Source organism: Pezoporus wallicus, unplaced genomic scaffold (genome assembly GCF_028554395.1).
Source record: "Pezoporus wallicus isolate ANWC-B61680 ecotype Strahan unplaced genomic scaffold, APGP_CSIRO_Pwel_v1 contig_8218, whole genome shotgun sequence".
NCBI lineage: Eukaryota > Metazoa > Chordata > Aves > Psittaciformes > Psittacidae > Pezoporus > Pezoporus wallicus.
This window is the reverse complement of record NW_026636063.1, coordinates 381822-406125: the sequence shown is the minus strand read 5'-3', so window position 1 is coordinate 406125 and position 24304 is coordinate 381822. Positions and strand designations below refer to the sequence as shown.

General features: G+C 37.7%; 1 protein-coding gene across 2 annotated transcripts in view; it reads right to left on the bottom strand.

Annotated features, from left to right (window-relative positions):
• Positions 1-5613: 5613 nt before the first annotated feature.
• The window catches only part of SETD3 (SET domain containing 3, actin N3(tau)-histidine methyltransferase), a 60462-nt gene continuing 41771 nt past the window's right edge, over positions 5614-24304 (bottom strand). Inside the window, exons 7-13 of one of the 2 annotated variants that reach the window (XM_057398976.1) lie at positions 20618-20664; positions 18468-18582; positions 14368-14442; positions 11487-11653; positions 10761-10846; positions 8802-8962; positions 5614-8170 (exon numbers count right to left, since the gene is read on the bottom strand). In XM_057398976.1, coding sequence (XP_057254959.1) covers positions 7727-8170; positions 8802-8962; positions 10761-10846; positions 11487-11653; positions 14368-14442; positions 18468-18582; positions 20618-20664 — 1095 coding nt within the window. In that variant the 3' untranslated portion in view covers positions 5614-7726. The remainder of the gene's footprint in view (positions 8171-8801; positions 8963-10760; positions 10847-11486; positions 11654-14367; positions 14443-18467; positions 18583-20617; positions 20665-24304) is intronic. The other variant, XM_057398977.1, reaches the window with a different exon arrangement.

The window sequence follows — 24304 nt, the reverse complement described above, 5'->3', positions numbered from 1 at the left end:
GGGGAAATAATTTAATCTAATCTTGAGTGAGAATATTAGAATATAAATGTTGTGTAATTATACTGGTGCCTGTGTTAATACTGCCACACACTTTGTACATCTGTACTTGAAGTGAGCCTGGTCAGAAGCTGCAGCTTCCATGGAACAGGACTGAGAATTTGTGACAATGATACCTCCCTGTCTAAGGTTTGAGTAATAGTACTTGCATTACTTCATGACAAAATTTTACAGGAAACACTATTCTTTTCAATCTATATTATTATAATTTGTAAGATTTGGTTATTATTCCTACGTTATAGTGTTCAGCATCAACCTATAAAACTGCTGCAGTAATGCTCCAGGATTCACTATCTTAGTTGATACCTAAAAACTACTGAAAAATGTACACGAAGAATAGGTGTCCAAAAGTCACTTGGCACTGGCATAATACTAGAAGTTCAATGTTTTTATTAACATAGAAAATTACTACGTCTGATTCATCTGCAAACACTTCTTCAATGGATGATACAATTTGAAATTACTAAATATGCTTTTTGATAGATACTTTTCAGAGGTTTCAAAAATGACAGCATTCTTCAGTTCTAATTTTGAAGTGGCAGAACCAACCTAGAAATGTATCCATTAGGAAGTGATGCAACTACATAGAACCAGGAGTTTATTTTTATCTAATCTTGTAGCCCATTGAAATCCAGGTATTATTAAAATACAGTACAGCTAGGCTTTGGCCATGTGAAAACATCACCATCATTTCCTTATTCACTTTGCTTGCTTATGCCTTTCAGCTGTGGTTAGATTCTGTTTTAGAGCTGTAGAAAAAAAAAAACCATATATGTACCTGAAAATAATTAAAAGGGACAAATTATGGATTTGCATAATTAGAAGCTAAGGTAGAATAAGTTAACAAGGATGCTAGTGGAAATGATTTTAAACAGCTTACTGTGATCTATACCTTTTTATTTCATTTTCCTGTAGTCTGTTTAAGGCTATTCCTTTCATTTCAATTCCATTGCAGTTCTGGTCCTTTTGTTACTAACTGCTCAGTAGTATCTTGACAGCAGAACTACATCTTCGTTCTCATTTAATAACTATTTATCATTCTGTATCTGCCCATTTTCAAGAAGGAATAAAGTTAAGTGTTCCAGAAATTGGAAAAAATTGAAACTTGACCTTTATTAAGTGGGTTAATTGTCACAATCTCAGCATGTATGAAATTAATGACCAAAAAGAGGAACTTCAGAGTTTCAGAAGACTAGGTTAATGTCCAAAAAAGTATAAACTCTGACCTTCTTGACATATGCCAAAAGAAACACCCACCCTAATAAATTACTACCTGTGAGAAATTATAACAAACCATTCCTAGCATCCAATCACTTGAATTAATTGCTGCAAGGCAACAGGGCTTTCTAGTGCATATTCAAGTAAATCTATAAATTCCTTTGTAGTTCATAGGAGGCTGATGGCACATGCCTGTTGTGTATGGACATTCAATTTTAAGCACATTATTCTTGGACCGTAGATCTGTATACCACCCCACTTATTAGTGCTGAAATTAGGAGCCAGGGCTGAATTATTAACAACAGTGAAGATGGTGAACAAGTACAGGGAAACAAATTTGCCTTTACCCATACCATAAAGCAATTACTGGATGAAGGACACCCACACGGTTCCCAAATTTCAGCCTGACGGGAGAAACAGACAACTTCTGTAAATGTGAAACAAACTGCAGAATATTTAAATCAAACAGCATTCACAAGAAGAAAGCTTAAAAAAACCCAACCCCAAACTCCATTTGCACAGATCTGAGTCAGCAGCACAACACAAAGCCTCCACTCACTGTGTCAAACACTGATAAATTAGCCAGGAGGACAGCCAGTATTTCTCCTATGGATAGCAAGTGCATCTAGGGAAAGGGCAGGTGGCACCAGCCTGACACAGAGCAAGAGGCTACCTGGCCAGTAACATCTGTAAGTGAAACAAGGACTAGGTTAGCATTAAGCTACTGTCAGTCTTGCCATGTGTGGGATGCTGCAGGAAAACTTGCTTCTTGCCCCTGTTGATTCTATTCAAAGGACAAATGACTTGTGGGCTCAGGGCTGTCAAGCTAGCCTCTATTTCAAGAACAAAATATGCTTAATATAAATAAAAAGCTAATGGTGTCTAAATCTGTGCATAAGTAATAGTGATTCAGTTAGGAAATCAGCATTGCTCACACATGCAAGATTTTATACTCTATCCTCATGCAGATTTTAAACACGCTTCTGAAGAAGCAAAGTCAAGTCTCAAAGAGCTACAGATCTGTTTCACTCCTATTCACGTTAAGCTGCTGAAAGACACAGGTTGTGGTGGTCTGCATTACCTGTTTTACCATGTCTGAATTGGATTTAATTGGAAAATGATTGCCTAATTTATCCAACTTGTAAAGGTAAGATGGAAGACTCGGACTCAAAAGCCTCTTCCATGCTTCATCAATTTTATATAATAATTTCTACATACAAAAATATTACAAAGGTCGCTAAATCAAGACATACTATGTTTCAGGTGAGGGTCTGGAGTACAATCCTACCTTCTCTTTTCATAGTGCTCTCTGTGGGTCTGTACAACCTTTCCATGGGGGATTCATGAAGCCTCTCCTTACCTCTGAGTGCTGAGTAGTTCTTCCAAAATGGCAAAGGAGCAAGTTAATGGGCAACAGCAACTCCAACCCAGACTGCACTCAGTCTGCCCTCAGAACTGTGCTGACAAGGTAAGCAGCCACTTATATCTATCTGTTCCTCACTGACAAGTTTAACTCATTACAACAGTTTGTAATGAATGTTTTCACCTGTTCCTAGGGAAAGTGAAGCACTTATCTAATTGTGAGATTAAAAATCCACAGGAATTATACAGTACAAATTGGAGATACTCTTTTTGAACACACACTGAAATTATTCCTACATTTCTTATTCTTTAGCATAGCAATACCTGCATCCGAGACAAGTTACGTAGTGTTCACTTGTCCAGCTTTTATTTTCCACTTAAGGAAAGACACCTCCTTGCTTTTCTCCCCTATCTAGCTTAATACTTTCATGATGAAAACAGCACTGGCTCCAGCTGGTATGGCTTCCTAGCAGGAGAGACAAAGGCAAAAGTCAAATGCTTTTTGGTTTCCAACTCCTTCAGTACAGACTGTACAACACTTTCTAGGCAATGCAAACACTGACGACCAACTTGATTGCTTATGTAAACTGCTAGGTTCAGTTCATGCTGCTACCAATGTGGATAAAAAAAGATATTATTTAATTTGCAAGTAAAGTTTGATGTCTACGCACACTGAAAATATAACTCTTTGAGACTAACAATAGGCAAAAATCATGTTAGAAATACATGAGCACCATATACCACCCAATGTATACTGCCACACAAAACAGTTTATTCAAACATATTTCAAAGCCTGTTAACTGGTAACCCAGGAGTATAAGTACTAGAGCAATCCATATTCAGCAAAAGGCTACCAAAAAATGTTAAAAAGGGGGTGTTCTGGTTTCTGCTTGGTACTGCAGGGTGCGTGCTTTGGCATTTGGTGAAATTTCACCAAATAAAGTATAAAATTTCACCAAATAAAGTATAGATTTCATTTACGTTACTGAAGCTCAAGTTCATGTCATGTACACTAACTCTACAGCAGTCTTTCATTCAGTTTCGAAATACACTGAACACACCACTGGACATAAGGAGACACAAACCCCAAGGAACCCAGGACCATTTGTGGCTTTTTTTTTTAGTATGATTTTTTTTTTTTTTGTATTTTTACTGAAAAAGCCTCCTCAGAGTTTCCAAACTTGTGGCATTTGTCAGGAAGTAGATGTAGAACCCGAGAAAGGCAAAGGAAGCTCTTCTAACCATGAGTCACCAATTTCCATGCTGTAGTTCATATAGCAAGCAGTGCACTCAGAAGGAAGCATGTTAGAAACTATTAAATATAGATGGTAATTATGTGAAAGCCATGGGTCATATCTGACTTCAAGGATCAGTTAAAAAGCTTCTAGAGAAAAAGAAATGGATGCTGCTTCACCAGATAAATTTGAAAGAGCAATGTTTTTTTCTGACCACTCCCGTCTGGCACAGATTGTGAGAAATAGCAAGGACTGGCTTTCAGTCCATACCATCAGAAAAAAACCAGATTTTAGGAGCACCTTTATTGTGTCAGACTGAAGCACTTCTAATTATGTTTCATAATTACTTCACATGCTCTTAAGATCCTTTCCAACCCTAACTATTCTATGATCCTATGATTCTATGCCTTTCAATAAAGTAAGAGTGATAGAAGTGGCAGCAGCAGATAGTACATACTGTTTCTAAACATGTGAGCAACATGTGAACAATAGCTTGCCAAACCTAAGTCTTCCAGTGTACCTTTGAAACATGGAAGTTCCATGACTCCATCATGATCAGTCCTCTCTAAAGGCAAATTAGGCTCAAGAATGCAGCTACTGTTGAGCTGCATAGATTTTCTGTTTATACTGCCTTTTCATGACATCCAAATGAAGGAATACTTATTTTAACCGACACAGAATCATAGAATAGTTATGGTTGGAAAGAACCTTAAGATCATCTAGTTCCAACCCCCCTGCCATGGGCAGGGACACCTCACACTAAATCATATCACCCAAGGCCTCGTCCAACCTCGCCTTGAACACTGCCAGGGATGGAGCATTCACAACCTCCCTGGGCAACCCATTCCAGTGCCTCACCACCCTCACAGGAAAGAATTTCCTTCTTATATCCAATAAAACACAACTTATTTTAGCCAAGATTCTAAACCATCTTACCCCCAGAGCCAAAAGGCTCTCAGCTCTTCTTTGCTACAGCACTTGCGCTAAAGTTGCATTTACGTACTTTAAAAGCATTTTTTCAGAGTGGAGGTTGTTGCTCCATTTTGTATAATTGACTTTATCAACAGGGCTGCATGGCCATCATCTTGCAGGACAGAGCTAAAGGAGTTATGGGTTGTTAGGGAAATAATTCATCAGTAGGTAGGTTCATGTAAAATTCAAAAGGGTTCCCCCCCATTTTGTTTCTGAAGAACAGTCCAAGAAATCCAAGTGATGTCTTTCTTACAGGAATACTTCAGATAGCTAGCTAAACAGAAGCAAGATTTGGCATTTAGCCTGGGATTAGTGTGAACAGTCTCTTAACCAAACATTATGAAGAAAGTTAACTTTAAAATGCTTTGAAAGGTCTGTTTTCATGACAGATGGTAATAAGGGCTCATCAGTGCCAATTTTTTTTGTTTCCACCTCAGTTTTCAAAAGCTTAAGTTTTAGGTTAGTGCTTCTGAGAAACCATTACATGCATGGAGGAAAAATGCAAATTGCAAAATTAGATTACTGTTATTATTGTGTGCAACATATTTTTCTAAATAACAGTAACAGATGAAGAGTAAGAATTTGACCATGCGCTTAACAGACCACTTTCCTTTTCTGTTTATTAGAATCACTCTTTTTTCTTTCCCCCCAGCTATTTCTCCTTGAATCTTTGTATGTACCTGGACAGTTACTCCTCTCCCACAGACCCCAAAAGATATAGTGGTAGCTGGTAGGAGTTTTGTTTGTGGAATACACTCACTACAGTAGACATGGTAGAACTATATTTTATTCGAGAAAACTCACACATTCTGTCCTGTGGTGACCACAGGCTTTGCTAAGCCATAGATATCAGCAAATACTGGAACAAAATACAGTGTATCAGGTTGAATCAAAGCATCTAAATTCTGAATTACAGTTACAGTTTTCAGGGAAGATTAGTTTCAGAATTGCATCATAGTATCTAGTACAATGTTGTGCAATGTAAGTGGCAGAAACAGAAATGGAATATTGGTCCTAATAAAAACCTTAATGTAATGACTTTTGTATGACATTTAAACTGTCAAGACAATAATTCATAACATTCTACCAAAGGCAGCATACAGTTACAAAAATACAGGTCCAGCATCTTGTTAGTGGTGAAGCAATATCCAAGGTGCAATGGCAATGTGCCATTCTTCTTAGTGAAATATTCTTTAAAAAACTAGTTTTTCTTCCTATTTTCCCCACACTGATACTAGCTGAACACCAAAACTGCTATGACAACCCAAAAGTCACTACTTATCATGTGTATTGCACCAAAGATTTATGCAAAAACACATTTCCAAGTTGCAGTATCAAAGAAGCAAAATCTAATAAAACCATGAATATGCCAAGAGACATTTTACTGCAACTGATCTTGGATAAGCAGGTTGCAACATCAACCTTAACAATTTCAACAGCTTTAAACAACTGTCCAAGCTTGTCCATTCTATGCATTATCTTGAACTTAAGGACACAAAGGTAAAAGACAAAGTCCTTAATATTGAGAAGAGAATTAAATCACTTTATAGCCCTCTCCATTCACCCACAAAATAAAAATATTCCGCCTTCCTCTCTCCCAGTACCCAGGTAATTTCAAAGTCAAGCCTTGGAATTACCCTTGTTCTGGTATTTCACTGTGCTATGATTGCGTTGTTTCCATCTAGAAATCAAAATATAGTACAAGGGTGACCAAAACTCCTCGAGACAGTAGACCTCCTTAACTTGTGAAGGTATTCCAAGAAATGTGCATCAGATGGAGATGCAATCTAAATGGCAAAGCATACTGCAGACTTGGCTGTGGTCTGGACTTGGGCCAAAAATGTATTAGCCTGCCTGTCACTTCCTTCAAGAAAAGAGCATCAATTAATATCTTAACCGAAAGATAAGTTGAGTAAGATCAGGTAACCATGTCACATTCAATGTTACATCCAACAACAGAGAAAGGAAGGAGTAACAGATAGGAATATTAATTGTATTTTCCTTTTAGTAATGCTTTAGTCAAAAGTGTAGCTTTGAAAATCTCTAGCTAGCTGTGAAAACCTGAAGCAGCTGGGAAGCGACCTGACTTTGAACATTACAGTTTAAAGCCGTGGCTTGGCCTATCTGCTTTCAAACTCTCCAGTAGCAACTGCCAAACTTGTAAATAAAAAGTACCACCTGGAAATAAAAAGAAGTCAGCCTTTAAAAGTTGGTGAATGTTGTATTGTAGCAGCCTAACTCTGACTGAAGAAGAAAGATGAGATATTTTTATACAGTAAACAAGAGACAAAGTAAACTGAAATCTTCAGAGATCGCTTTAAGTGTATACAATTTGGATTCTCATCAACATTTAAAACTACCAATCATAAGGTTGCCACCTTACCTTTCTCTGGACTGGCACACCTGATTTTAAACAGGTTTTCCTCCAGTCTCCCAAGTTTCTGATTCTCTTATCCAGCTTTCTGCTGTACTGCTTTCCCACCTTCAAGCTGAATACCGAGTCAGTCCTGCCTTCTGCTTTTCTTGGCAGGAGGCAGAGCAAGCTTTTAATTTCGGTAGTCAGAGTGACAGAACAACAAAAGCACAGCAGATAGAAGAGCTTAATTCTTCCCCAGGAAGAAAATACATTTGGTTCAACAAAAGGCTGCAAAATCTTCCGAAGGCACCTCTTTCCCCAGTTTCTGCCTGAAAGCAAGATGGCAATCTTAGTTAAAAAGGGATGCTAAATCTTTTAAATAACTTAAAAATTCATTTTTATATAAAGCAGCAAAACCATTTTTTCTCTGCAGAAAGAGAAATGTTAACAAAGAAACACATCAACATAAATGCACTGTTCATAAACTTCAGCTAATTTAATTTCACAAGAAAGTAAAAGGTTAGGACTATTCTTTAACCTCATCAGTACTTTCTGAAGAAGATTCTTTGGCATCTTCAGTCTCTCTGTTGCTTTTCTCTTTATTTAGGTTTTTGCTTCCTGATTTGGTCCCATTAAATAAAGAGTTTTCACCATTTACAAACCCATTCTCTGTGACTTCAGCATTAATAGCTTCATCAATCTTTAAGTCCTCTTGCTCTTCCACATCTTCTAGGTTTCTCAACACAACAGGGAGTCTAGAGTCTGCCACAGTGTTCTCCAACAAGGCAATATTGCTCTCTTCATATTTAGGAAGCGGAGCTCCTTCTGTCATTTGTCTGGTATAATACTCTCGGCTAGCAGCTGCACTTTTCACTGCTTTCTCCAAGATCTCTTTTTCACCTAAGCGCAATTTGATGGCCATTATCGCATGTGTAGTAAGGTCATGGGTCTCCAAGAAGCACCTATCATCCTGTTAGAAAAGAAAAAGCAAGACTGTTAATAAGAAGCAACACAATAAAAAAAAAATCCTCAACTTTTCTTTGAGTTAACAGTAAGTAACACTAAGTTCTTCAGGCTGAGCCAATGGATATATGTATGAATGAGGGGGTCTGCGTGCAGTCCCAGTGACATTTGTCAAGAATTTATAAAGCAGCCCCAAATATCTCCACACAGACCAGCACACGTAACAAGCAAAGTTGGGATACTTCACAAATATATGAAACATCTAGGTTTACTTATATGCTTGCAATAGTAGAACATTTCTTTGCAGTCTCGAGAACTGCAGCCTAACTAGTAGACGACAAGTTGAAACTGATTCCCCATTTTACTTGCAGAGAAAAAGCCTCTATTTGGAGAATCAAAGAAAAAAAATACATTAACAAAATTACATTAAGAAAATTTTCCTTTTTGCAATCTGATTTGATTTTCCTTAGATAATGCAAATCTGCTTCTACAGTTTAAAAAGTACAGAATGAATTATGTGCTAACATTCAGATTGAAGTTTGTAAAGACAAGATGGGGGACAAAATATCTTTTCCTACAATCATAACACAGAACATTTCAGACATTTAAATTACATGTAATGATAATGACATTTTTACCTCCACAGTTGTTTTATAGGTTTTCAAGAGAAGGGATGCTCTGGCTTCTAGGAATGTCCAAAGTTTAACTTCATTGTCCCAGCTAATGGGAAACTCAGAGTTCCCCAGAGTGAAGATTTTGTCAATGGCATGCTCGCCTATCAAGTGTTCCTTCAGCTCTTCTGCAATAAGCATAAAACCAATCTGTTAAAAAATAATCTCATCATTCGTCAGTTGACAAACTGCAGAAAGCTTTATTTTTAATAGTATATCTTTGAGCAGCTAACAGAAAAAAACACCTCTCCTCAAGTAAGAATTATCAGAGATGCTGGTTATTTCTAGGGTTCTCTTTGAAGAGACAACTGGAAGTCTTGAAGTTAGTAGAAAATGGACTGACTTTCTGCTCCATATGGAAATAAAGATACTTTATGTATCATAGCCTCTGAAACACAGCATAACTCTCTAACAGCAAGACTGTGTCTTGTATAATGTTTGATAAGCCAAGAGAGCAATTCTTGAAAGAGTTCAGTGAACTTTGATAATAAAAGGAACCGGCCAGAGTGTGCAAATAGCAATGGATTTTTTTTCCCCCTATTGTTTTGGTAATCTTTTCCAGCAGCAGAAACTCCCCACAGTTGGTCAGAAAAGACATCCGTCAAATAAACTTCACACAGAGCAGAAAATGCTTAGCAGCTCCTTGACATTACACAAATTCCATTAATCTTTTAATTACCGAATTTCACTCCTGCAAAGCAGCTATCACAAACCTCACAGACCACTTGCATGTAGTTTCTCAACAGTTTTCTTTTACAGTATTTAAGACGCATGATTGTGCTCTGCTTATTCACATCAGAGAGATGCTATTAAACTGTCCACTAGCTACATTTTGTCCTCTGAGCCAAAATTCACCCCTCACCAGCATCCTAAAACTTCCTTTACTTGAATTTACTGCCCTGAAGTGGTCAGGCAGTTGGACTAGATGATTGATGTAGGTCCTTTGCAACTGAACTATCCTATTCCAGTTTCTTACTTACTATGTTCTAAAAGATGGGTGATAGGATGCAGTGAAGGCATAACACTAAATAAGTTAGGTTGTTTCTGTTAAAGACAGCAAATAGAGCACATGTAAAATCTAACAAATTCAGTATTCCTACTGGTATTAAGATCCACATCATGTGCACAGCATCCCTAACTGCAAGGAAATTCACTGGCATGAAACACTGTCACATCTATAACCTCCAAAACTGCATCTAACCAGCAAGCAGCTATTACTAACTTTTAACCAGAAGTTTCACATGCATAAATTAGGTGAATATTTATTAATTGTACATATATTCCTCCCCAAGCTACTAACATAAGAGAAACACTATGAAAAGAGTTTGCAAATATATAACTTAGTTTTAGATTATGAATTAACAAAAATACTTAAAATACTCATCTTTGACATGTCTCTTTCATATTTCTCCTACAGTACAGAACATTCCAATACCATACCTAAGTGACTCTAGCAGTGATGGCTAATATGCTATGATTTTAAGCATATAAACCCCCAAGTCTCACATAATCTTGTTCTGTGAATCATTGTTAAACCTAAGAACTGTAAGATCAAGCTCCAAAGCCCACTCATTCACAACAGGCTGGGAGATTAAAAAAATGCCAAACAAACCATAAAAAAAAAAATAATCAGCTCATGCTTTAGGAGTTACAGAATAGCTTATGTCAGCCTATGCAACTGAAATATTCCTGCAGGAAACATGGCAAAAGACTGAGTTTCTCATTGGTTTATAGATCCCTTTTTAACCTCAACTCCGCAACTTCTCCAGTCTTCCAGCTTAAAGTTTTATACAAATGTCTATCACATTCTTGCATTATAAAAAAAAAACAAACCCAAACACCACAAAGCCAATAACAAAAAAACAAATAACCTCCAAACATAACCTTACTAACATTTGGTTTGGGTATCTTTATGAAACATCTTACCTTCGCTCATACAAAACACTCGAAGAAAAGCCAAAAGCTGGGCAGAGATTGGAGGCTCAGTGGAGTGCAAGGCAAAAACACTAGAACTAATAAAAGAAACAAACACAACAGTAAATGTAAGATCAATTGTCATACCTTTGAACTCATTTCAACATAAAAGACTTTACAAGTATATAACAAATGGACTGTTACAAAAGTAACTTTTAAAAAATTCCGTAATACTAGTTCTAACTGGAAAAAAGCTTTCCTAACCTGTGTCTGAAAAGAACAATTATGTCTACAATTTTACACTTACAATTATTTTTATACAGCTTTTGTAATAAATTCATGAAAATGCAATGTTTCACGTCTGCTGCTCCTAACAGTACCCTCTAGACTGAAAAGACTAAAGGAAAATACTGTGGTTCGCATACTGAGCATCATAGTATGTCTGCAAGGGACAGGAAAGAAAGAAAACCCACAGATTGCTTTAAATTAATCCTTACTCTGTTTTTGTTCAAATGGTTATTAAAGCAAAGGCTTTTTCCTTTATATACTGTCCAAATTAGATGATAATATAGCTCAGAGAACTTCTGTAAATGTTATTACAATAACTATAATTTGCTATACAAACAGGAGAAATATTACACTGAAGAAAACTATCATAGAACAGCTTTATATGTGCTCTACTGGACACTATGTACTTTGGAAATGTTTTAAAAACCCATGGCATTGTGTTTTACTTACGTTGGGATACCAGCACGAGCTAAGACCTCTGCCTTCATAGCGTACAGCCTGTCACTTTTACTCACGCCAAGCTTTATTTTCACTCTGTCATGTGAATTATTATCAAAGAAAAAACCACTGTGGATCACAAATTCAGCGTTTGACCGAGTGCCATAAAAAATGTAAATCTAGAAGGATGAAAAGAGAAGTTGAAGGGACAGGAAAAAAAGCTTAAGACAGCTCACAAAACTGACATAATTAGAAAGTTATTTCCTAAAAGAGTTACTAGTCTGAGTACAAGATATATTTGGTTATAGAAAGAAACAGGCTTTGTTTTCCGGTATCCATTCAAATGCTGTATATAGTGTGACAATATACTTTAGAGGTAGATGTAAACATACCTATGTAACTGAGAGACTTTGAAAGAAGAGGTTCTTACTCTATACTTCAAAATAAAAATGCTTTGTTTTCTCATAAAATACCCCTATAAAATACCATTTTTATATGGTATTTTATGCTTTGTTTTCTCATAAAATACCCCTATATGGAAATAAGCATTCAATGATCTTATGCCTTTTAAAGGCTAAAAAATCTGAGACAAGGAAGGCCCATGAAAAGAAATGGTGTTTCTGGGGTAATTTTCCTGTCCATATGTCCACCCAAAAGAGTAACCTACACTGCTGATGAATCAACTTTGCTTTTGTTTTGATGTTACCTTAAGGCACAGATATACCACAGTATGTCGTACGTACATACCACTGTCTGTGTTCAGCCAGTATTTATTTTTGTGTTATACTCTGAACTCGTCATCTAAAGGATATAGGTTACTTAATTCACATTATAGAAGTTCCTAAATATAACCAAGAAGTGTTTAATTTGGGGCTAGGCTGTATGAAGTACACGGGCAAGAGGTCAGAGTAGCACTTGTCTTCTCCAGCATCAAGAGGATGTTGTCCCCTTTTGTTTAATAATGAAACTGTCGATCAGAAAAAGTTTCAACAGTCACAGGACTCCCTTCTTAACCTTAGGGTACAGCAATGCTCTGGATACCTGTAAGCTTCTACTCTTCTCTAGCTAGAGAGAAAGGCACAGTGTCCTCTTATGGGTTCAGCAGTGACAACAGCATTTATTTTCTTTGTTTTCAATTTCAGATTAGAACTATTTATCCTAAGCAATAAATGCTTACACTTGACACTAAATTATAGTAAACATTGTACTGTAACACACTCCTATAATGAACAAGTGACCTGCCTCGTTATGTTAAGGCAGTGGTTAAGGAAAGAGTTGCTAACCATCTCCAGTTTTAAAGCTACGGTGATACATCTCATATTAAAATAAAAGTCACATATCATGCGCAGATTATACAGTATGCTCTTACACTTTAAGACTGTTTTACAAAAAAGACAATTAAATGGTACGAGAAAGTTGCTGTATTCAAGGCCAGTGCTGGACAGATTCTGTGGACTATTTCCTGTAGTAAAAGCAGGGATCATACCCTCTTCCTGCTGAAACTGTAAGAAATAACATCTGCATAGTGCACTAAAAGACTGACACATTATATAATTAAAGTGCCTTAATGATGTCAATAACAGTTAAAGTTTGCGCAGAAATATAAAAAAAAAAACAGACAAAATGAAACTACTAAAATAAAAGCAAAATAGAAGAAGCCTCTATAACTGAACTGGAGAGAGCAGCCAGAACAGCTATGTGACTATCCACTGCCAGCTGTGGAAAATTATAAATTGGATCACTTGTGGAAAAACTGTGGACCCCTTTTAACTCATCATACCAGTATTGGAAAAAACAGCAAATATCTGACTGCCATAACAAATTCTAAGCACAACACAAAAAATATACAATCACTGTAAAACTCAGCATAGCAATGAGGATAAACGTACCTCTGGAAAGACATACTTAAAAATAAAATTTCAGACACATTTTTGTTAAAGAAAGAAAGTAACAATACATAAGAAAAATCAAAAGGCTATAAAGCGTAAGGCTGGCAAAATAATACTCCAAAGGTAGTAACTCGGAGACTGAGTTACAAAACATTTCAGGATGTTTTACGAAGTCTTTTTCTGGCCATGCTGGCTGCAGTTGCACAATGAGTAGGAAAAACTGAGTGCTACTACACTTGTGCGTTTAGGCTGGCTGCTGACACAGCACAGGAACCCTCCTACTGGAGATTTCCTATACTCCTGGAACCACTGTCTTCAATCCATCACTAGTTTTAACACTCATTTTTGTTTCTTAGCAGCTTTGAACAAAATACTGGCTTCTGAACTGTTTCATGCATCTTTGCAAGACTCTCCCTTAGTACTTTCTGCTTCAGGATGAAGGGGAATGCACATGCATGTCTGTGTCAAAGGCAGTAAGTACATTTTTAGGTCCTTTCTCATTTTCACAAAGTATAGGAATGACAACATGGGTAAATGACTGGCCACCATACTCCATTTAACCTCTTGTTAAATGAAGACTAACAAACAAACCAACAATGTTAAGAAAGACTCTACAATCTGCATTCAAAGTCATGTCCCAAATCTAAAATATATTTACCTTTGGTCGTTTTGATATGGCCTTTTATTAACCTCATCCAGAATACCAAACTCAGTGCCTATGTATGTCCATTTACCAGTGATTAAATATTTCAACTACTTCTGTAAAATACGAGGAATCAAAACTCCTCTGAAGATGGGGTCTACCAAGTGACAGAAAATATTTATTTTGAAAAATGTGCACTTAGTTTGGTAGCATGTTCCCACAAAATTAACTCACCATAATAACACTGTAAAGTAGCAGGGCTTAATCCACAACCACTCTGCTATTAAAATGCTGTATGGAATTACCAAGTGCCCACAAAACTTAACTGAAGAACAACGATGTAGATAACTGCTCACACTACCTGTTCTCCAGCCTTGAAATCTTGAAGTGCTACACATTCACACCGGTCATCTTCTAAATTGTAGCCTGTGGTGATCTATCCAAGGAGAGAGGAACAAAAGCACCTTCAGCATTTTATATTTATCTCTCCCACCAATGACAAAACGTCCTATTGGAAGCAGATATTAACAATAGAAATTGCATCTATTTCTTTCTCTGCACAAGATAGCATAGCTGGTAGTGATTGTTTTATGATTCCTGAGCAATCTCTTTAAAAAAAAAATCTCTGCATTAAAGAAATCCAATGGAGGAAATAACTTACCTGAAGTGAACAGAAGGCTCTGAGAAAACTACCCTCCATAGACCACAGGCAGTCCCATGCTAAAGCCAGCAGATTGTTATAAAGTTCTGGAGCTTTCAGTCACTCCCATGAGGCCCAAGGGAGCAAAGCAATGACAGCACTATATGCTGTGCTTTATCCTTCAACTACCAACACATTTCTGATCTCAATGAAAAAGGATTAGATAACTGTGGATCTTTAGGGGATAGAGTCTTCAGAGAATTATAATTTACTTGCAAATAATCCCTTTATCTAAAAGTTAAGCAATACTCTTGAAATGCTAAAAGATTTTTTTTTTTTTTATGGTAGCAGGCAATGGAAAAGGATAAACTTTCTTAACAAACCTGTACTTCCCCAAAAAAAGATTACAAAATTGTAAAGGGGTCCTTACACTAACAAGTAAAGCTATCCTAAAAATGCAATACTTTTATAAAGTGACAAACAGCATCTTCTTGAGTAATATTAGATGCCAGCACAGGTTGAGCCACAGGATGGAACATAAGCTGCTGAATGATCAGGAAGCAACTTTTATGGTAGGTATCCTGAATTCAGTCCTGACAGAGCTAAGTTATAGAAAAATATGCTCTTGGCCTGGGGGAAAAAAAAAAAAAAAACAACAACAAGAAGAAGCCGAAGATTCTCTCTCAGCCTTCATAAGTGAAAACACACTTTTTTGTAAGCTGACTGACAGAAGTAGCAGTATACCCAGATTCTCCTCTTGGTTGCAGTTTGTCCAAATACAGAACTCCATAAATTATTCTGAAAGCTTGGTTGATGGTTTACACAATAATAGTTTTGGCTGCTTGCATCATCAAGTACGCACTTGTCAGCCACAACGGTGCTTTCACAAAGTGAGCATAGGGAACTTGTCCCTGGTGCAGCCAATCCAAGACAGAAGCTCCAGGCATGGGCAGCCCGGCCCTGTGGAGGCTTGCAGCACTGCTCCGCCTGAGGATCCACCACCACAGGTCTACTATGGGTTTGTGGTGTATTGAGATCAGAAGAGAACATGAGAACCACACAATATAGACTAAAATTTTCTTAGTGTGTAAACCCAATGAAATACTTCTGAATGTGAAAAGCCTGTATTCCGGTCTCCTGAAATGCCTATGGAAAAGGAGGCTTTCTGGGATAATTCCAGTAAGTTAAGAGAAAGATTCTGTCAGTTGAAGCATACTTCACTAGAACACTGCTCATTTTTTTGACTTTTTTTTTTTTCCATAAATGCAAGTATAAAAACACCACACACACAAAAAAAACCCTATAAACAGCAGTGTTTCTGAAAGGCTTTTCTATAAAACATAATGGAGTGCTAGACTCTTATTTCCTCTTTCTTTTAATAGTAGCCATGTAAGAGAATTAACAGGGTGTTTACTTCTCTTCCCACATGATAGCTGACAAATTGCATCCCTTTGGTTTTATTTCTGAAGCAGACTGATACATGAATTTCAAGTTGTGTATAAAGCATGCAGTAGTCTGCTTGGTCAGTGATTAAGGATGGACCCAGCCCAATGGGCAAAATGTAGCTTATTCAAAGCTCTGTCAGAACTGGTAATCAACCTCTGACTGTCAAAATACAATCCCACTAAAGAATAACAATGCGAAATGCATGAAGACAGCCATTTTGATATAGTTGTTAGAGCCAGGTTGATCTAATTAATAGTGTCAGAAGCACAAAAAAGCTGGACAGACCTAGCTCCAGTTAAAACCCAAAGAGCATTTTATTATCTACCCCACGGAAAGGGGCCCTGTGGGATAAAGCAAGAACAGGGATATACAGTAGCTGATTGACTTGAGAAGTATTTCAGCACTACATTTGGAATAGACTAGATGGGCACATACTACACCATCTTTTGTTTCCTAATTTCTTGCAATGAAGAACAATTGCCTTCATGTATTTTCAAGGAATGCACTATGCTTAGAGCAGAACCCACCCTCATCTCACTCTACAATAATATAAACCATAATACAGACAGCTTACAGTTGTCTGAACAGCTTAGTTATCTTAGCAGTTTTTCCCCCTATCTCTAATAGCAGAAGGTAACCAACACACAACAATAATAGGTTTAGTAGCTTTTCTTAACCCCTTATCCATATTACGGTTGTTTATAGATTTAGGTTGGATAGACATTTAAACTATTTTCTGTAGAAATATGAAACAAATGACTTAAGTTTGTATATACATACAAAATACTTAGTGCTCAGTCCCTCCCCCACCCTTTAGGATATACTTCAGCATAAAAAAGTGCTTCCAATTCTGACATACTACTGCATTAGCAGGTTTGCCTCCAGAAGCTGGCTCCATATCAAACCCACTGTTAAAGAGCATAATAAAAATAAAAATTACTTTATCAATTTAAATAGAAGTTTGAATGATTAAAACAACATAATAAGCTGCTCTTTTAATATAGACTACTTAATTTTTTTCCCTCCCAGAACCTTAATTCTCTTCCTCTTTCCTCTAATCCCAACTTTGAAGGCACTCATTAAAAGTTGTCTAATGAATATAGACAAGTCTCTGCAAAAGCATCTGAAAGAGATGCCCAGAGGAAAAGGGTACAGGAAGTACTGATGCTTGCAGCTAAGACTTCTATTACAAAAACATACATTTCTGAATTTTATTTTTAATTTCCTGAATTTTCTTTATATTGAAAACTCTCATTCAAGCTTTATTGCTAAATCAAAGTTATGAGATTGCATAACAAATAGTGAAAGACAAGAATCACTTTTAAAGAACAACATGTAATCAGCTTTTAATAAGGAAAACATATAAACAAAAAAAGCAGAACACTTGCAACTTTGTAGCCTAGCCTTAAGTGCTGTATTTGGTACAGTCGTAATTATAAATCACCTAAATGTCAAGTGAGAAACAACTTGCTTTACAATTTGTTCATTTAAACCAGGTTTTTCTTATACCAACAATACTAACATGCTGCTGTACAAACACTCAGGTCAATTCTCATCCAATAGAGCCACATTACTTGAATAGTATGGTTGTATTCATTGTTTACAATAAATAATACTATCTACCAGAAACACAATTGGAGGGTATGAACTTTGAAGTATATATGAGATTGCCTAAATATCATTGATAAAGCATCCTCTTACAGCTTTCCATTTCCTCACTTCAACATTAACTAGCCTGTTGATGAAATCAGGACCTCATGCTCTGAACTAGCTGACAAAAGCCAAAATGTCAACAGGTCTGGCTTTCTATATACATGTCACCTTTTAAATGTTTAATATGCCCTAAAGTTGTATTTTTGCATTTTGTTTCTTTGATGTAGTGAGAGATGTTCTGTTCTTGTTGAAGTAGGCTTTGTTCTTGTTGCTGTCTCCATAACAAGGCTCTTTGGGCATGGTTAGGAGAGCAGACAGTATTTCTCAGTTGCAAATTTCTAACCACTTTCCCTAGTGGTAGCTACAAGAGGCAGCCTCCATTACTGTCTGCTTTCCTATTCTCAGAACAGATCTGTCCAGTATTGTAAATCATTTTTGGCCTGGAAACAGGAGTAAAACTCATTATGAGGCACAACTCTAAGTACCCAACCACTTCTAAAGTTTTCTCTAGATGAAGAAAGTTCTCCCTGAAAAGCCAATGTAAAACATTTAAGGAACTGACAAACCTTTCCTTCAGATATTATTTTTTTAGGGTCACTTGGGAAGATAAAACACCTGTGTTAAGAAGCATAATGAAAAGTGTTATTAAACTGTTCTACAGCAGTTGAAAGGCTTAATACTTAAGCCCTAAAGCTTTTCAGCTACACTGAAGAAATCCTTACCAGTCCATTAGTATGATTACACATGTCCCATAAAGGTATTAGAGCCAACGTAACTCTGGAACCATCTTCGGTTGGAATCTGGTTCTGTCGTGTCATAACAGAGGAAACTGCCCATCTACAAAAGTTAAAAACATTAGATGGTCAATGCTCAAAACATTAAAATATGATTGATTGACTGTAGTGCAACCTGAAGCAATCGTTTAGGCTGCAAGTTTCCAAATTTAGTTTTCTTAAAGATCACGCTGACTATAGTAACAGTAGAAGGCAATACACTCACAGAAGGAGCAGCTCCTAAGGTTTCCAAGACATGCACATAGACCAATTCCTAAACCATGATTTCAATCTCACCCCTCTCTTGCACTCTTTGCAACAGAACCTTCACACCTTCTGCTACCTCAACCAGTGCCCACTACTGTGTCTCCTTCTGCTTCCCTGACCCTTCACTGCACACACAACTCTCACCACGCATCCTAAATCTGGGGTCAGCTATTTCTGCAGGCTTCAGAGCAGCTCACAGCTACTGCTTGGCAGCAATAACTCTCATCAATACGCAGACTCCTTAAGAGCCAGAATGTATTCTTACCCTTGGTCCCTAAACAGCTTATGGACTGCCTGAACTGGAAACCAGTGTCATCATCTGATACATACATGGTATTTCGGTAAGCACTTCTCTTCAGTTTGCAAACTTTTAGCTTAGATCAGTGTTGCTAAATTTTTTTCGTTAACAGAATAAAGAGGGTGGTGAGGCACTGGAATGGGTTGCCCAGGGAGGTTGTGAATGCTCCATCCCTGGTGGTGTTCAAGGCCAGGTTGGGCGAGGCCTTGGGTGATATGATTTAGCGTAAGGTGTCCCTGCCCATGGCAGGGGGGTTGGAACTAGATGATCTTAAGGTCCTTTCCAACCCTAACGATTCTATGATTCTATGAAAATAAAACACCCCAATACTGCAAACAGATATCCAGGTAAGAATGATTGAAGTATAACATAGTTTAGAGCACAGAGACATCATTCAATCCCCTTCTAAGCCAGGTTAAGCAAACAGAATGCCAGCTACCTATTCAAATGTAAGAATCTCCAGAGTATCTTAATGTTTCAGTATTTTCTAAAATCTGGGTTTTATTTCAGGCAAAAAGTAATATTAAATGCCAAAGGGGAAAAAAATATTTGCTTTTGGCTTTAATACATATATTTGTTACAGGCTTTTTAAGGAGAAAAAATAAAAGCATACAAAAAAAAACAAAAAACCATCAAGAGAAAGTCAAAATAATTTTAACTTCCATAGACTCCAAGTATTTGCTATACAGAATTAGACAGGATTACAGATTGCTCAGAAAGGTACTGTCAAATTGAAACCTACTCAATTTCTAAAAAGCAAGCTAAGATTGTGGATAATTTTGATATAAAAACACTGTTTAAAACATAACAGTAATATGTTTCTTTTTAATTGTTGTAATTTATCTGCAGAATTTTAGAACACTTCGCATGTAAGTCTGTTTGTTCCTCAGTGACCCTATCAGGGAAGGGGGCATGCTTTGGAAACCCCACTTTCACAGACTTACCCAGAAGCACAACTAGGCTTAAAAAGTCCCTGTAAGACCTCGTGAATGCCTTTTATTCATGCTACTTTAATTACTTAACAGAATTAAAGCTCTCATTATCTTAATTATTCTTACTTTTATCTAGTCACTCCCTATAGCACCTCCAAGTGACACGCTTCAAATGTACAACTGCAGTTCTCCAGCTCTTCCTGTTCAATAGCCACTGTAAATGTTAATTTTTACTAATATGTGCTGGTAAAGCCTTTTTATAAAAATAAAAACATAATTTTAAAAAAGATTTAACCCAAATCACCTGCAATGTCAGCAGAACTATTTTCTTCAAAAACAACAAATTACCGTACTAATCTCAGGCTACGTGCGCCAGTTAGCTAAATTAAGTGCTCATAATGGCTATTCCTTTGTAACAATTAAAATCTGCGTATTTATTTTATTTTCTTCTTCATTAAGAAAGTGCATCAGTATCAAATCCTACATTTAACATTTCAGTAACAATGGGGCTTTCCCACCACAGAAGCATTTCCAGGGCCCCACAGTTCACTATGTATAAAAAGGGGGGAAAATAATAAAAAGGAATTAAACAACAGACCAACCTGTAGTCATCGTAAGTGAAAGAATCCTTTAAGGGCAGTTTGCTGGTCTGGGAAATGCAAGTTTCATAAAAAGGTGAAAAGAGAAAGAAAAGAGAAATCAGAAATCAGTCAGCAGAATTTCATTATTTAGCTGCCTAACAGATCCTAACAAGAGCCAAATGAAGCAGGAGGCGTCCAGTCGCGCTACAGAGGGATCATCATGCTATTATGCTCTCATACATCACTGTCAACTTAATTTGTTGTGCCCAGCAGCCGCCATAAATCTGTTTCTTCATATTTCAAGACTGGAACACACAGACATTGTAAAAAAATAAAAAAAAATTTAAGGTGGACTGAGTATGTGAAGGTAAAACAAAATCCAGCCCTTGATGCAGCGTGGGGGAAAGAAATTAGACAATATGCACACATTGGGTTTCACCAACTTCCATGTTTCGCTCTTCTCTGGAATATCAGTACAGTATTTCACAAATGCAAGAAAAAATACACAAAATTTTCAATTCTTCCTTTATACCTGCAGAGGTGTTATTCAAGAAAAGTTTCATTATACCTCTGAAACAAACCAGATTAAAATATTTGAATAGTTTTGGTGACAAACACTGATTAGATGGTATCAGCATTAATACATCTACACATGCTCCAATCTAAAAATTGAGCGATGCCCTGTAGGAATGCATACTGTAATTGTCATCAACACAAGCAAAATATTTAGGTTTGAAAAATGCTTTAAGAAGCTGCAATAACTGTAACTTTCCTGATCAATTAGCTCATTAAAACTTTAAAAAACACAGGTAGCTTTAAGCGCTCACACACCTTCTTTAGAACTTAGTTCCAATTCACAGATGGAAAGCCATAATAGCGTAAATTTTAACCTTCAGGTTCAATTAGTTCTCAGAGATGAATTGAAGTAAATGATCAAACGGCCATTTCAGAAGTTACAAATGATTTTTTGCATAGCTCTATCTTTGCATGACACTCTTAATGCATGAAGCTCCATGTAGCATGCAGGTTTTTTTACTCTTGATGCATTAGCATCACAAGTGCACAGTAATTTATCATTTCTCACTGTAATGTACTTGCTGGCACTGTGTGCAGGACAGTAGGGGATGAGGTAAAAGTGGCTCAAACCGTAAATCAATTAGAAAACAAAAGCTTGTGCTCAGTGAGCAATTCTAGGCAAATTATATATTACAAAAGACTGCCAATTGGGTGTGAGGTCCCAGGTGCCTGTTTTCCCCTCAGCGCCCCCCCCCCCCCCCCGGTTAACCCTTTGGATGGCGTTTCTCTGAAACCTGGCAGAAGTTACAGCTCCAGCGCCTCCTGTCCCTTCCCTTACATTCTTCCTTTTTACTCCCTTTTTAAAACACTCTACCTTTCCCTATGATTTTCATTCATATCGAAGCTATTTCTGGTCATTGCATAACAAATCCCCTCGAGTTTAACTGTACACATTTTACAGTCATTTCTTCTCACCAACGCATTCCATCCAGAACCAGAACTGAACCCCAAGCCAACACATCCCAGGAGGTGGCTTCCCTGCAGTACAGCAGTCCAGACTCGATTCCAGAAATGAAGTCAGCAACTCAGCCTTCAACTGGAAAGAGTAATTCTTGGAAGCAAACACAACCCTGTATTATTCCTTTATGACAACTTAATTTCAACTTCTACTGCTGGTATTATTAATCTATTTCACAGTAGTGGGATGAGCTAAGCAGGGAGTCAACACCGACAGTGAGACATGTAAGCCTGTGAGTTTAAAACCACGATAACGTTTTCATCTGTTACTGTTGGCTGGGGTAAGTCGGACTCTCAGTCAGCACCTGAAGCAGATCTTTCACACGAGCGGAGAAGCCAGGCTCCCTCAGCAATCCCCCTCCTTCTTAGCAGACCACGCGCTCAACTTGCGCGGGAGGAAGTCTTGCTTCGCTTCGCATCACCGCTTCCAACACCGCGCCCCCTCCTGCCCTCCCCAGAGCACACTGCCCGCCCGAGCGCGGACACCCGGTGCCATGGGGCGCCGCTGCCGAGGGGCGGCGGCCACACGCCGCCCGCGCGGACCGTCACTGCCACCTGCCGGTGCCGCCGCGCAACCCCTAGCGCCAGCGGAGCAGCGCGGGCCACCGGCCCCGCCGACAGCCGTTCCGCAGGCTCTGAGCGGCACCAAACGCAGAACTGAACCGAAGCTCCTGAGCAGCGGCCCGAGGTACTATTCCAGCATCGGGAAATCCCGGCTCTGGACAGCCGGGTAAATGAACGCTGCTGCCTCGGTTCGAACCGAGGCTCCGGCAAATTTACGGCAAGAGAAAGACCCGCAAGTACGCACAGAGACAGCCCCTGCCCTTCTCTGCCCTTTGCTGCTCTCCTCCCTCTTCCCAAACTGCAGCTTTCCACGGAACAAATCATCTTCCAAACGGCAGTAATTACTACTGTGATACAGCACTAGCAGTATGAAGGCATTACAGAGACTGTAACAGTGTAAAAGCAGTTTTTACAGAACAAACACATTGCCTGTGCGCAGTCCCTACTATGTGGGGAGCGCTGGACAACATGCTCAGCCCTAACTTGGAACAAATACCTATATAGGAAGCATGATACATACATACATATTGCCATTGTCCTCTCCCTGAGAAATTCTGTATTACATCAGCAGATCGCAGTGAGGTTAATTGTTCATTTGACGTAAGTAATCCCTCTCTCACGAGTCAACTTGAATGCACATCCCATGGGCAAAGATTCTGGATGCCAAACACTCTGTACCCCCCATTTGTGTATCTGTAAAACTTGGGGACTACTGCCCCTATATGGAGACTGTCCAGACACCATTCACAAAAACCTAGTAGTAAATTACAACAAAGGACAAAATACAAGGTCTTAAAAGGCACAAAGCAGAATTAAATTCCAGTGTAGGTAATCACCATATTTATAACATTCCACAGTACAATATTTCATAGTTATTTTAAAGTTAAGATGTATCAGCATATTTGACCATGTTAGATTTCTGACTTGCAATATTTTACTATGTAATTTTAAAAGCCCTACAGATTACAACAATCTGAAGACACACAAAAAAGAACAATATTCTGATTAAAAAATTGACTTAGCATGCAGCTTCTCTTTATAGTCCCTTGGTAAAAATGAAATCTCCCTAACAAACACTTAATAAAACCTGTCAATAAATCTAGAAAGAAAAATGACACAAATGCATTAAGTATTAAATACCCTTGAAAAAAGTCACATATTCCATGAATTTTTGATGTACTATCTTGACATTAATGTAAAACCTTGATATTTATAATTGACAGATATTTAATAAAGTATAGAAGATGACTGCTGCACAGCATGCAAATTGCTTGGGTTGATCAAAAAAGATACAGACATATTTAAACTAAACAAACACTTAATACATAGAAAAAATCAGATCTAGCTTTTATAGGTTCACACAGCTAGGTCTCTACAGATTAGCTTTGAAATGTGACATTCTCCACTGCATGAACCCTAATTTTAACTTACCAAGTCTTTATGAAGTAGTTTCAAAAAGTTGGGAGGGGAAGCTTTAAATAAGAAATGGGAACATGAAAATGTGAATATATTCATTTAGATGCAGGTCCTGACATTCTATTGAAAGAGTTATTATAAAGAACAAATACCATCTATTTCGTTACCCTTTCTGTGAAAATATTGTCAGAGCCG